Genomic DNA, 13,765 nt, shown 5'->3' on the forward strand with positions numbered 1-13,765 from the left:
AAAATAAAAACAGAAAACTTCAAAATGCCTCGCTGATCACTAATCTGTCACCCACCGCATGTGTGTAACGTATTTATAACGAGCAGAATAGAGTATTGAAGGCAGGTGCAAACTTACCTTATGCTGCAGTCCTCACATCAAATCCATTGAGCGTCTTTTTAATTTTCATAACATACTCTCTTGCTTTCGCTTCCTGGCCCCAATGCATTCTGGATAATGTAGGACTAACTCCTATTGCGAACGATTGGAAACCATAAGCCTACAGCTCCCAAGAGTCTCTACGGTGCAATGTCACGCAGATACTGTACTTGTGTCCGATCGATAAATTGTACACGACGGTGTGTAGTACTGGAGCGCCATCTGGTGTATATTTTAGGAAACTAAGGCTCTAGTACTGTTCTGAAGTGGAAGAAAATACATTTTTAAAGCATTAGTTAGCATTGCAGTAGCTCTCAGAAGGTAAAGCAGTGGGGTTCACTGTAATTAAAAGGATAAAGGTTTACATCTAACCATATATGTAAAAAATAAATAAATAAATACCTGACAATTCCACGTATGTAGTTCAAACTCATTCAAAACAGTCCAGCTGCAATCACTCCATGTGACACACAGCAAATCTACGATCTACACTGAATATTATCATGAATTAACCAAAAATATAGTTTATTTCCATTACTTCAAGCATCTCAGAATATATACACAGCTATACCGCTGCCTCCTGCTCCATGTTAGTTCACAACACATGCAAGTCTCCTGTGCTTTCTTACAGGACACTCCTCTGATCATGTACCGTGATATCATTTAAGCTGAAAGGGACACAGTGTCTGGTACAGAGAGCAGGCTGGGTGTTAGGAGGTCAGGAGTGGTTGTGGTGTTTCAACCGCGCTGTAATGTTGTAACCTTTAAAATAGCATCGAAAGCCGATTCTTCTTTATAGATTATGGTTGCAAGCGACTTAAAATGTAGATCTGCCTTTTAAATTAAAATAGCAAGCAACATTTACTTAAAACAGCCGAGGTCTACAATTAAATTGGTCTACAGCAAGACCACGGAATACAAAAATAGCTGCTTGCTTACCCGCTTGCGCTCCTTGCAATTACATCGTTCGTTTCTTGTGCGAATTCAGGGTTTTTTTGTGGAAAACTGAGCTGAAGAGCGCTCAGTCTAAACCCAATCTTAGTCATGCAAGTGGAAAATAATGTATTACACTATGTTAAGTTCACGCCTTACTTACACACCTGACATCTATTTATAGTTGTAATGATTTAATCTCCAAAGTGTTCTTTAAAGCCGCTGTCTTTCCTCCACAAAAGTGTGTTGTTGGCCTGCCTATAAAAACTGGATCGCCAAACACAAGCTCCAGAGCGTGATCCCTGCCAATTAAAGGTGCTCCAGACTTACTAATTATGGAAACAGCTGACCCTATGAAATAACCCATTAATGTTGAGCAGCAGCATTGGATACCACAGAGCAGGCTTGCTTCTCAGCAAACCCCAGATTTTATTGTGTCTGTAAACCTTGCCAGCCATCTGAACTTGGTTGCTAAATTGCTTGCAGGTCATAAAGAGCTGTTTTTTAAAAAAAAAAGTAAAACAAGCTTGAAAAGTGGTGTAACTTTTTGTCCAGTCTAATACAATTGCCGTCTCCCACTGCTGCAGCAGATGTTGGATTTAACAATAGCTTCAGCTCTTGCTTTTTAATCTGAGAAAACGGTACAGCTGCATTCTGTAAACCAGTCTCTCTGCTGAGAGTTACAGTGATTGTGTAGGGCATGGATGTTAAGAAAATTCATTCTATTTGTCAAGTTACCTTACAGGCTTTGGAATGGTTGTACCTTTCACAGGAATAACTACTGAACCCTCAACCCAAGAAAGAATGGTAGGGAGAAACATGTACTAAAGTCTAAATAGCAAAACTGAAATGAATGTTTTAAACAAAGTTAAATAGAACTCCTTGTGATCCCAAATGTATGCCTTAATAATTACTTTTTTTATTTTAATTGAACAGAAAATCAGAGAGTGTACAATGAACAGATAACAATGGAACTTCTGACTTGCAATAGTATTTGTTTTGTACAAATCGTATGACAAGGCCCACACATACACAAAAGTGGACAATACAATTGCAAATGACAGGTGCAGATCACGCATTACTTAGTTTGGGTGAATTTTTCAATGATAATTGAAGCAGGACACATGTGATGGATGTGTATGAAACAGTTGTTTGACAGTAACTAAACACTGAATTGTAGTACAGTTTTGTTTTGTTTTTTTCAGAATATATTAAGCGAAACATGTAATTGCAGCGACTGTGCAACAGTACAGTATATTAAAACACATACAAATGCTTTATTTCCTAGGGTCAAAAATCAGTATTCAAATATTTGTTTCTAACTGTATACCAGTTTTATGAAACTAGAGTCAAAATAATAAATATTTTTTTTCACATAGACCATACAAAAGCTTTCAATTATAAAATAAGCTGAGTTTAAGCCTTGGCAGTTCTCAACAAAATCATTTTTGTTTTTGCTATTAACAGAAAGCTAAAAATATATTAAACCCGTATTTGTTACCAAAGCCAAGAGTTTAAATTACATAAATACATATCAAATGATTCTTAGTTACAATTAACACATCTTCTTGAAATTACAGCCTGGGCAGACTGCCTGGTGCAGCTAATATAATACCGAACACATAAAACAGCCCCATTAACAGGTTGAGCTTTGCAGTCTTCTGAGGAATCTTGGTGTAGCACCGACTCCTGAACTGTTTCTCCAGGGGAAAAGCCATGGGCACAGTGAGGAGAGGCAACGCCATGCTAATGGTATATCGCGTTGCGAGAATGGAGAACAAGATATAGGGGACAAACAGCAAGAGGTTGTACAGCACATAAGACAGCGTAGGTCCAATGAGAATAGCCAGGGTGACTATTCCAGCCTGTTTGTCTGAATCCATGTCTCTCGTGTTGTTGCTATGCAAGATAGCTTCAGTGTTCAGGGCCAGGGGAATGGCGTAGACCAGTGGCAAAACAGACAGATAGCCGACTTGAACTGCGTGGGCAAACATGACAGCCAGCGGTCCAAAGGTGATCAGGATGACCACATCGCCTAGAGCCACGTATTTAAACCCGATGCCTGTGTAAAGAAAGAGAAGAAGGGTTAAAAATCAGCTTGATGAAAAGATCTATCATAAAACTGAAAATGAACAGCACCACTGAAGCAAGCAGCATTGAAGAACTTCAAAAGGGCAGGGAGGGGGCGGGACGGGGCAGCATAGTGGAAATCAGAAAGGTCAGGCACTGATAAATGTCGTTCATAGTGATTTACTGAGCAATAGTTACTCACCTCCAGTATAAAGGAAGGAACTTGAGAGGCCCCCAAAGTAAATGAGAGCAAGATGCTCTAGTTTCAAAGTGGACAAAAAATACAAGCAAGTTGCACACAAACACCCCAGGGAGTAAAGCAGGGCTCCAAACATGACCACATCTTGTGGCTCCAGTATCTGGTCCACCAGCGTCCTGTCATCACTCTTCTTGTGGTCAATCCCTTTGGAGAAGTCATAGTAAGTGTTGACCAAATTCCCAGCTCCGTGGACCACCAACACTGCCACAGCACACACCAGCAATATCAAAATATTGATGGTCCCTTCCGATTTATACGCCAGCGCGCTGCCCAGAGCTACAGGAGTCAGAGAAGCACTAAAACTCCACGGTCTCAGGGCCAGAACATAGGCTGCACACTTGTGCTTCACGTTGATTGTCTCCTGGGCATTTTTCTCAATGTGATTCCGGTCGCAACCATTGATGAGTGAATCTGTTGCACTTCCAAATCCATTCTGTTTCACCTCCACGAAAGCTTGGGATCCATTGATGGCATTATCTTTCTGCTCCTCCTCCATCGCTCTACCTTTTAATGGCAGAAGGCTTCAGACAATCAATCCTCTGCTCAAAAACAGTAATTCGAGCGAGATCCTGAAATACAAAAACCAAGAAGATTATTAAACAAAGTTCCAGTAAGTTGACTCCGTTGGTCTTTCAAGCAGCTGTGTGTCATTTGGTCGACACAAGGAAAGGTTCCCACTTAGTGGTAACCAAAGTCACGTGTTTATGGAGTTGGAAAGTACCTGACTTAAAATCAGTGGTTTTCAAACTCCAGTAACCGGAACGGTCCAAGCTTCTGTTTGAATTTGAAATATGTTAGTCTACGTTCAAACTGTCTGAAATCAAAATTGCGGGTACCCAAGGACAAATAAATCAATAAAAACGTAATCAGATTAGTCAGTTTTGGTTCTAATAATGAATTGTAATTTGAAATAAGTTTGACTATAAATCTTTTAAGTTGGTTCTGCAGGGCAACAGAGAACATCCTCTTTTTATATAAAGACACTTTCACTTTTAATACTATATGTAACTCTCGTACGTGTTGCTATTAACATAGCCACTCAATGTCATCGCAGAAACCTTAATAACACCCACAAAAACGAACTGCCCCAAAGTTTAAATACCACTAGCCTTTTAAACCCTAACCATATTAACTTTATCTGATGTAAGTCACTGGTTTTGTCTCAACAATAAAGTGGATTATTAATAGAATTAACAAAACAGATTATTTTAAGAACAGTATTATCATAGTCTCACTCTTACCTGTTCGTATGCTATCCTGGTTTAATTTAAACGCCAAAATCCCACCATCTCTTCAGATATCCGCTGCCTTGTGTCCTCTCTACGACGTGTCCACACTCAAGATGTTATGAGAAGCTCTCCACCCGGACAGCGCCATAGTGCACTCCCCTTTGTGCATCTTCAAATGCTGTCCGACTGAAACCCTGAAAGAAATAATACCGGCTTGCTTTCTAGCAAGGAATAATGAAAACAGATAGACGCTTTCTCAAAACTCCACGAAGAGGAGTATTATTACCATTACATTTTAAAATCCTAAAAAAAAAAAAAAACCTTTCCTAAATCAATTGACAGTAACTACCTCTCAACCAAACTTAAAAGATCCCAGTGAAAACACCGCCTTTACCGAACATTTATCTGTTTACTGGACCCCCTGCCACTCAACCTTTGAGTTGATAGGCTGCATTCACAGTCAATCACCAACATCCCGCCCACTTTTCTGCCGTAAACCCGCCTTTTTATTAAATACTGCAAAACCGTTGGTCAATAGGCATTCCACTCCCCCACTCTAGGTCGCTCATTGGTTTCTAGTCTCGCCAGGTTAAATGTCACTATTCCTAATATTTGGTTCGAAATAGTTAGGGTGCACTTTTAGCTTGTTCTAGGGACGCTTCCTATCTGTAATGGAAAACGAATACATCTTAATGGGATTTAAATAAACAGCAGTTAGAAAGTGTAAGTGTTTTCTATTAATCGCATTTATTACACTGATGACTGTGCCGGTGTTGTAACACAAAGCGTGTATACCATTACACTGTGTTTGTATCCGAGGCATGACACACGGAGGTGGGCATTTGGTAGAGATAATATTATTTGTGTCTTTATAGAGTTTTTTCAAATGTTTATTGCGTTTAATCTGATCAACGAAAAATGTTCATAGTTTATATTATTGCTTGCTACAGTTGCTATTGTTTGTTGACATTTTGTGGCTTATAGGGTATTCGAAGACCGCATTTCACATTGGTCGATTTTCAATCGGGCTACTGTTTAAAAGGTCTGCAGTTCATATTGAAATTGATAAACTCAAGACTGTTGTGACTTGTCAGTGTCTGTCATTGTAAGTGAACAGATAAAACACACGTTTGTATGTATTTGCACGTTTTTACAATTTGGAGCACCTGCTCTAATACTATGAGGAAAACACAGCAAGCATTGTAACCTTCTTAGTACAGGAACCAGGCTGATTTGGCATTTGCGTCTTAGGGGGGTTTGTGGCGGTGCATAGAGGATTCTGATGAACTTTTGTGTTATAATGTTTAAACTTTGGAATGTACATGTGCTTGTGATGTCAGATAGAGTGTTTTTGGATATAGTATAATGTATTCAATAATAGAGACCAAATAGAAAGATGGTCTTTATTGGCGAGGGGACGCGCGTTTGTTATGAGTGGGCGCACATATTCAGGGCATGAGGCTGCCTTGCTGAAGGGAGGGACCAGAACTGAGTCAAGCATTCAGTTAGCAACAGGGAATGGAGCCCCATTCCCTGCACATAATACATTTTCATTTTTCATCATGCAAAATGTCTTCAGGACATTTATCCTCAACTAAAATAAGATTAAGGAAGCTTAAACATAGATTTACAGGTAACATTAGGCAGCCCTGGAAGAAGAGTGCAACCAACTGAGCCACCAACACGGCGGGCCAGACCCGACCTTAATATAAAAATATCGTGTAAGACCCTAACTGAGCTTTCTCTGTTGATCTTGTTTCCCAGGGAGATTGTGATCTGCTGCTGCTGCTGCCATCATGTCGGGCAACACGTCTGTCCTTCAGCAGTTTGTGAGCGGCCTGAAGAATCGCAGCGAGGAGACGCGGGCCAAGGCTGCCAAGGACCTGCAGCACTATGTCACCACTGAGCTGCGTGAGGTATGGGGGGCAGCAGACCGTCCGGGTGGAGCTTCAAACCAGCCAAGTGGAGGCAGACAAAGAGACTGCTCTTATAAAACGTTAGCAGGCCAGTGGAGAGCAGGGCTATCGTTTCTTCACAATCCTTTTTTATTTATTAAACGCAAACATGGTCGGATTTTAAGCAGACATCTGAACGATCAGTGCCTTCATGATTGAACAAAGTCTTAGTGGCGACTTGTCAAGTGCAGAGAGGGGCAGCAGTGTGGAGTAGTGGTTAGGGCTCTGGACTCTTGACCGGAGGGTCGTGGGTTCAATCCCAGGTGGGGGACACTGCTGCTGTACCCTTGAGCAAGGTATTTTACCTAGATTGCTCCAGTAAAAACCCACCTGTATAAATGGGTAATTGTATGTAAAAAAAAATAATGTGGTATCTTGTAAGTCACCCTGGATAAGGCATCTGCTAAGAAATAAATAATAATAATAAAGAGAGGACTTGCAATTTAATAAGAGACAATTAGAACAATATGAATATGCTTGCATAGCCTCTTGTCAGCTGTTCAGTGTCTAATTACCAGCTTTATTTTTGTACAGTTGACAGTGCTCTTCACAAATCTAATACTAATCGGCTCCCTGCCTGTGATGTGCCAAGATCTTTTTATCCATTGATGTAACACTGTGAGCCCTGTGATTGGCTGACATGCTGGGAAATGCTTGCTAATGAATTATCTATAGCTGCAGACAATCATGCATTCTGGAATAAAGCTATTAGTAACTTAGTTAACTTGTTGTTTGTTCTCTGAAGCTGAGCCAGGAAGAAGCGACCCAGTTCTATGACGAACTCAACCATCACATCTTTGAGCTTGTGTCGAGCTCAGATGTGAATGAGAAAAAAGGGGGCATTCTAGCTATTGGTAAGTACATCAAGCACTTTCATTTCAACTCCTGTGCCCATTCCAGCGATGCCTACAGGCTCCCCTCTCCATTCCACCAACCGTAACACACCCAATTGAATTCAACCAGTGAAAATCGGAATTGATATAAAGTACAGTAAATATCAATGGAATTCTGCGTATCATCAACCAGCACTAATTAAAACAGTCCCATCCCCAAGCCATTACATTAAGGAAGAATATATTTTTACTTCAAACAGCAACATTAAAATTGCAGTACATACCACAGTTCCCACCACTGTTTGGAGGCAACCTGAGCTAAGACATTTTTACAATAGTGTGTTTGTTTTATATTTCCGCCTGTTTGTTTTGCAGTCAGCCTCATTGGAGTTGAAGGTGGAAATGCCACACGCATCAGTAGATTTGCAAACTACCTTCGCAACCTGCTTCCGTCCAGCGACCCGGTCGTCATGGAGATGGCATCGAAAGCCATGGGCCGCCTGTCGATGGCTGGGGACACGTTCACCGCTGAATACGTGGAGTTTGAAGTGAAACGGGCCCTGGAGTGGCTGGGAGCTGACAGGAACGAAGGGAGGAGACATGCAGCAGTAAGCACGGGGGGTGGGGGGGCGCTATTGGCTTAGCCTGCCTTGTGATCCTCTTTCCATTCCATGCTGCTTTCTCATGCGGCATTTCAAAGCGCTTTACAAAAAGGCAAGAGACTGCGGCATTATATTCCACAGGTCTTTACTTCTAGCATGTCTTTGATCGAGTCAGAATACTCTCGGTCTATGTCGGCAAAGATGCTAATGGTTCCTGTTTTTAAAAATTAATTCGGGTTCGAGCTATTTGCATTTTTAGCCGCAGCAGGGACTCAGGTGTTGCAGAATGGCCCTCTGATATTTTGCCCCTTTCCTTTGTGTGTCTGGCTCTGACACTGTTTTCTTGCCCTCAGGTGCTGGTGTTGCGGGAGCTGGCAGTCAGCGCGCCCACCTTCTTCTTTCAACAAGTGCAGCCTTTCTTTGACAACATCTTCTACGCCGTGTGGGATCCCAAGCAGGCTATTCGAGAAGGAGCTGTGTCTGCTCTGAGGGCCAGCCTGATCCTCACCACCCAGAGGGAGACCAAAGAGATGCAGAAGCCTCAGTGGTACAAGGTAAGGCAGTGCTTTTAATGGGGTAGATATCATTAGAATATCGACTACTACTGTGTGCACACATCAGAGTAGATCTTAAATTCCTTAAAATCAAACATAAAGCAGGGGATGTGAAATAAGACTCCCACTGCATAGCATTTTTGATCCATTCCTGGCTTTACTATGAAACCCAAACGTGTTGCCTATACATTGTGGCTAATCAAGCTCGTAGTAAAACCTGGTATGGGTAAAACTGCTGTGCAATAGGAGTCTCATTTTCATCCCTGTAAAGTGTAACTTGACATTAAACTAGTTGACAGCTTTGAATATTGTACCTGACATCCTATTTTTTTATTTTTATCACTGAGTAATATCTGCTTTTGATGGTTTGTAGCAAACCTTTGAGGAAGCCGAGAAGGGTTTTGATGAAAGTCTTGCCAAAGAGAAAGGTATGAATCGTGATGAGCGAGTCCACGGAGCCCTGCTGATTCTGAACGAGCTGGTGAGGATCAGCAGCATGGAGGGGGAGGTGAGTCTGCACCGCGCATCCACATACACACAGCAGCATCTGGTATCTGTGTCGCTGTGCATCCACATACACACAGCAGCATCAGGTATCTGTTGCTGTACATCCACATACACACACAGCAGCATCAGATATCTGTGTCGCACTTTTCTTTAGTAGAAACACACGTCTGTGACCCAGCATCTTTCTTGAATGGTGGAACGAGAAGCAGTGGGGTGATTGTGCGTTTTCTTTCTGCAGCGCCTGCGTGCGGAAATGGAGGAGATCACCCAGCAGCAGTTGGTGCACGACAAATACTGTAAGGAAATGATGGGCTTCGGGACCAAGCCCCGGCACATCACCCCCTTCACCAGCTTCCAGTCCGTGCAGCCGCAGCAGTCCAACGCCCTGCTGGGCCTCCTGGGATACAACACCCCGCAAGGCATCCTGACCTTCGGGGCCGCCCCTGCCCCCACAAAGACCACGCTGGTGGAGAGCAGGTACTGCCGGGAGATGATGGAGGAGCGCTTTAATCAGGTGAGCCCCGACAGGGTAGAGAGGCAGGGCTTCCTCAGTATGCTTATTGGGGGCTGTAGTGGAGTGGGGAGGAGGTCTGTGTATGTCACGCTTGCATTTTTACATGTATCATTCTAGAGAGCCCCCCGCATCTAGAAGTGGTGAAACTCATTCTGTAGCACAAGTTATTGGTAGTGTCCGAGTGTGGGGGTGAATGGAGGCAACCATCCATTTGTTTGTATGTAAAACATACATTTTTACAGGTGCATTTTTACATGGTGGATGTAATTACAAGGGGATGCATTATTATTATTATTATTATTATTATTATTATTATTATTATTATTATTATTATTAATAACAACACTTACCTCCCTATTACGGTGCCTTTTCCTTGAGTCTGTGGCCAGTTATTTAGCTCATATTGATGCATAGTATAAAAGCATTTATTAGCAGTAGAATCGTACAGTACTTGAACAATAAACCCCCTATTTTACATTTTAAATGGACCTGCTGTTTTCTAAGCCTCTGGTAATTGTCTTCCCAGGTCTGCCAATGGGTGTTGAAGTACAGAACAAGCAAGAATCCCCTCATTCAAATGGCAATCCTCAACCTCCTGCCTCGCCTGGCTGCCTTCCAGTCTCATACATTCACAGGTCAGGACTCCCTGTCCTTGTGCGTCTGTTCCTGGGTTCCATGGGTGCAAGAGGGTGGGATAAGCTAGGAGAAAACACATTGTTACAATATTTGCATACACTGAAGTACAGTACAGAGCTATATGGCTACCTGAATAATGAAATCTTCATCAGTCTGAAGGATTTTTTTTTTTAAAGGGGGTACAGTGTTTGGGAATTGCAATTGGAATACTAATGATCTAGTGCTTTGCATTTTTGCTTTTTCCAGACCAGTATTTGTCTGACACCATGGGCCACCTCCTGGGCTGTCTGAAGAAGGAGAAGGAACGCACTGCTGCCTTCCAGGCTCTGGGGCTGCTGGTTGTGGCTGTCAAGACCGAGATCCAGCCGTACCTCACCAGAGTACTGGAGATCATCAAGGCAGCTCTGCCTCCCAAGGATTTTGCCCACAAGTGAGTCAGCACAACATGAAGGCACTTGTTATCCCTACTGGACGCTGATATGCGTTGCATTGAATACATATTGTAGAGATTAAAGATGATTATAGAAATAAAAATTAATTTTGCACAGCTGAGAGCCAGAATCATTATGCGCCACAAAAGCTGTAGAAAGTTTTAATGAGTTGTAAATGTATTATTTATTTTAAAACAGGAGGCAGAAGAGCATGCAGGTGGACGCCACAGTGTTTACCTGTATCAGCATGCTGTCCCGTGCAATGGGTCCCTGTATCCAACAGGACATCAAGGAGCTGCTGGAGCCCATGCTGACTGTGGGGCTCAGGTCTGTGGATTATCAAATAAAAAAGGATGCATTTTTCCAAATAACTTTGCTGTACGCAATGCATGACTCAGAAAGGAGTGAGGATGCAAAAACAATCCTTTGCTTACGGCAAACTTGACAGCCTTACAACCAAAGATTTACATGCTCAATCCGTAAATCACAATATAAAAAGTAACTATTCTGATAAATATTCTTCTCAAATTAAATCTTGAAGTTCCCCTGTACGCATTGTTCTAGTTTGATGTTTTCATTCGTGTTTTTAATTTAAAACTCAATTTAGAACCAGAATCCCAAAGCTTGTTTTAACCATAACCCGACTCACTTCCTCCGATTGTCTCCTGTGCCTGTAGCCCAGCCCTGACAGCGGTGCTGTATGACCTGAGCCGACAGATCCCCCTGCTGAAGAAGGACATCCAGGACGGGCTGCTGAAGATGCTGTCCCTCGTTCTCATGCACAAGCCCCTCCGGCATCCGGGCATGCCCAAGGGCCTGGCTCACCAGCTTTCCTCGCCCAGCCTCACCAACATCCCTGAGGCCAGCGACGTGGGCAGCATCACCCTGGCACTGCGCACACTCGGCAGCTTCGAGTTCGAAGGTGAGACTGGTGGGAAGAGTGCGTCGTGATCAAGTGCATGTGAACACCTGCTTGAAGTTATACTGCACTCAGTTAATACAGGGGTACGTGAAGCAGTCCACACAGACTACATGTACAACGCACGCGGTTCAGCAAGATTATACCTGGAGCGTTTTGCACACCATGTGTTACCATGTTTTGAGCAGTGCTACTGTTAGCATGCTACAGTACTTTCAGCACTGACAAACGAATAGCTTGGAATGAAGTTTGAATTTTGACTGGGTGATGATAAATGAATCGTAACTGGAATTGTCGTCTTTCCCCCGTCGCTCTCTCTCCCCCCAGGACACTCGCTCACCCAGTTTGTACGTCACTGTGCTGACCACTTCCTGAACAGCGAGCACAAGGAGATCCGCATGGAGGCGGCACGGACCTGCTCCCGCCTGCTCACCCCCTCCATCCACCTGATCAGCGGGCACGGCCATGTGGTCAGCCAGACCGCCGTGCAGGTGGTGGCAGACGTGCTCAGCAAGCTGCTGGTGGTGGGGATCACAGACCCAGGTGAGAACAGAACGGAGAGGCAGACCGTTCTAGGGTGTTGTAAAGTGTATGGCCAGAAGTTTTACTTCATCTAGAATTTTAGGATTTAGAAATCATTTTAAAAAGTTAAAAACTATATGAACATAATTTTATATGTTTTATTTAACATCATGTAATCAAAGAAACTACAAAATGATATTGCACAAGTCTGTCGGAAGCCATAATAGCAGTACAGTGTTTCATGTTAGATTTTGCAATGTCACATTTTTCAATTTTTGTCAGTTGTTTGTTAAGTATATGGAAAACTACAAAGCGTTATGTGATTCCAATATGTTAACGTAACATTATTCAGCAGGTTTCGTTTGACTTTATGAAGCTAAGTTTGTTAATTCTATGGGGTGATGCAAAACTTTAGGCTATAGCTGTATACATTTTAATTGTGATTAGTTTTTAGTGTATACCAGTAAGAAGGGTCTTTTACAAACTGGACTGAGACCTGAAAAACTGGTTCCAGCTAAAGATAGTGACCTGGTGGGGAAGCTTTTCTATCCAATTGCTTATCACGACGCTACTTTAGTATTCCGTCATTATAAAGCTTGTAATAGGATCCATGTTGTTTCCCATTAATGTGAACGGCAGACCAGCTTCTGTTCTTACCCACTGAAATGCTGGGCCCTGTTCACAAAGCTCTTTTTTTTAATGAATACAATCTTACAGAAGCCTCTCCTCCCTGCACTTCCTCACTCAGACCCTGATATCCGCTACTGCGTGCTGGCATCGCTGGATGAGCGCTTTGATGCCCACTTAGCTCAGGCTGAAAACCTCCAGGCTCTCTTTGTGGCTCTTAACGATGAGGTGTTTGAGATTCGAGAGCTCGCTATCTGCACCATCGGCCGCCTGAGCAGCATGAACCCAGCCTTCGTCATGCCTTTCCTGCGCAAGATGCTGATTCAGGTAGAGAGCGGGGGGGTTACTGGCTGTTCAGTTTACCTTGCCGCTCCTGCAGACTCTCTTTATCACTAAATGATTTATTTAAAATGTTATTCGCTGGAAAAGCCCTATGAGCTGCAATCCGCTCATTTACAAGGGCACCCCAGGAGGAAGGCCAGAGCGAGTTACAGTTACATACCAGCATACAGCGAGCACACTGTTTCACAATCCATGGATTACTGTAACCATTTCACATCACATACAATCGCAAGCATGGTTCAAATGATCAAAGAACAATCTCTGAAAATGAGAAAGTGACGCTGTGGATCTGAGTTCTGTGGGTAAATTCAATAAAATCTAAAGTAAAGCTGATAAAAAATGAATTCAAGTAGACAGATGTTAGCAGTGTACACCTGTGTAAATGGTTCAATAGTAATATTAAAATAAATTTTAGATAGTTTAGCCGGGTGACCTTCTGCATGTTTGATTTTAGTTTTTTTCAAATTTATTTTTCTTCTTGTAAAGCTTTTTTATTAAGCCTTATAGGGCTGGTTTCACAGACCCAGATTAGCAATAATCTTTGACTACCTTACCTAAATTACAATGAGTTCAAATAAATGCACTTTAATAGATGCAGTCCCATACTATTCCAGGAGATGGCAGGCACACATTATATGCAAAGGGATCCAGCTGTGGGTCCTCCATCCCTTATTAAAGTGACAAAGCCTTTTAT

General features: G+C 42.6%; 3 protein-coding genes across 5 annotated transcripts in view; 1 reads left to right on the forward strand and 2 right to left on the reverse strand.

Moving 5' to 3' along the window:
• Positions 1–265, reverse strand: part of LOC117962505 (E3 ubiquitin-protein ligase MIB2-like) — a 51,859-nt gene extending 51,594 nt beyond the window's left edge. For both annotated transcript variants that reach the window (XM_034042333.3, XM_034042329.3), the window contains exon 1: positions 118–265. The gene's annotated coding sequence lies outside the window, so the exon portion shown is untranslated. The remainder of the gene's footprint in view (positions 1–117) is intronic.
• A 1,703-nt stretch (positions 266–1,968) lies between these two features.
• LOC117963777 (ubiA prenyltransferase domain-containing protein 1-like) lies at positions 1,969–5,000 on the reverse strand. The gene is made up of 3 exons (XM_034904929.2): positions 4,642–5,000; positions 3,344–3,969; positions 1,969–3,133 (listed from the first exon to the last, which is right to left on the reverse strand). The coding sequence occupies exons 2-3, from the start codon at positions 3,894–3,896 to the stop codon at positions 2,646–2,648; spliced, it is 1,041 nt and encodes a 346-aa protein (XP_034760820.1). The 5' UTR covers positions 3,897–3,969; positions 4,642–5,000; the 3' UTR covers positions 1,969–2,645.
• A 226-nt stretch (positions 5,001–5,226) lies between these two features.
• Positions 5,227–13,765, forward strand: part of LOC117432299 (serine/threonine-protein kinase mTOR) — a 79,995-nt gene continuing 71,456 nt past the window's right edge. The window contains exons 1-13 of one of the 2 annotated variants that reach the window (XM_059002656.1): positions 5,227–5,352; positions 6,394–6,545; positions 7,330–7,438; positions 7,793–8,025; positions 8,373–8,573; positions 8,947–9,081; positions 9,319–9,594; positions 10,121–10,229; positions 10,477–10,660; positions 10,860–10,988; positions 11,339–11,583; positions 11,908–12,123; positions 12,851–13,056. In XM_059002656.1, coding sequence (XP_058858639.1) covers positions 6,426–6,545; positions 7,330–7,438; positions 7,793–8,025; positions 8,373–8,573; positions 8,947–9,081; positions 9,319–9,594; positions 10,121–10,229; positions 10,477–10,660; positions 10,860–10,988; positions 11,339–11,583; positions 11,908–12,123; positions 12,851–13,056 — 2,163 coding nt within the window. In that variant the 5' untranslated portion in view covers positions 5,227–5,352; positions 6,394–6,425. The other variant, XM_059002657.1, reaches the window with a different exon arrangement.

This window comes from Acipenser ruthenus, chromosome 27 (genome assembly GCF_902713425.1).
Source record: "Acipenser ruthenus chromosome 27, fAciRut3.2 maternal haplotype, whole genome shotgun sequence".
Taxonomy (NCBI): domain Eukaryota; kingdom Metazoa; phylum Chordata; class Actinopteri; order Acipenseriformes; family Acipenseridae; genus Acipenser; species Acipenser ruthenus.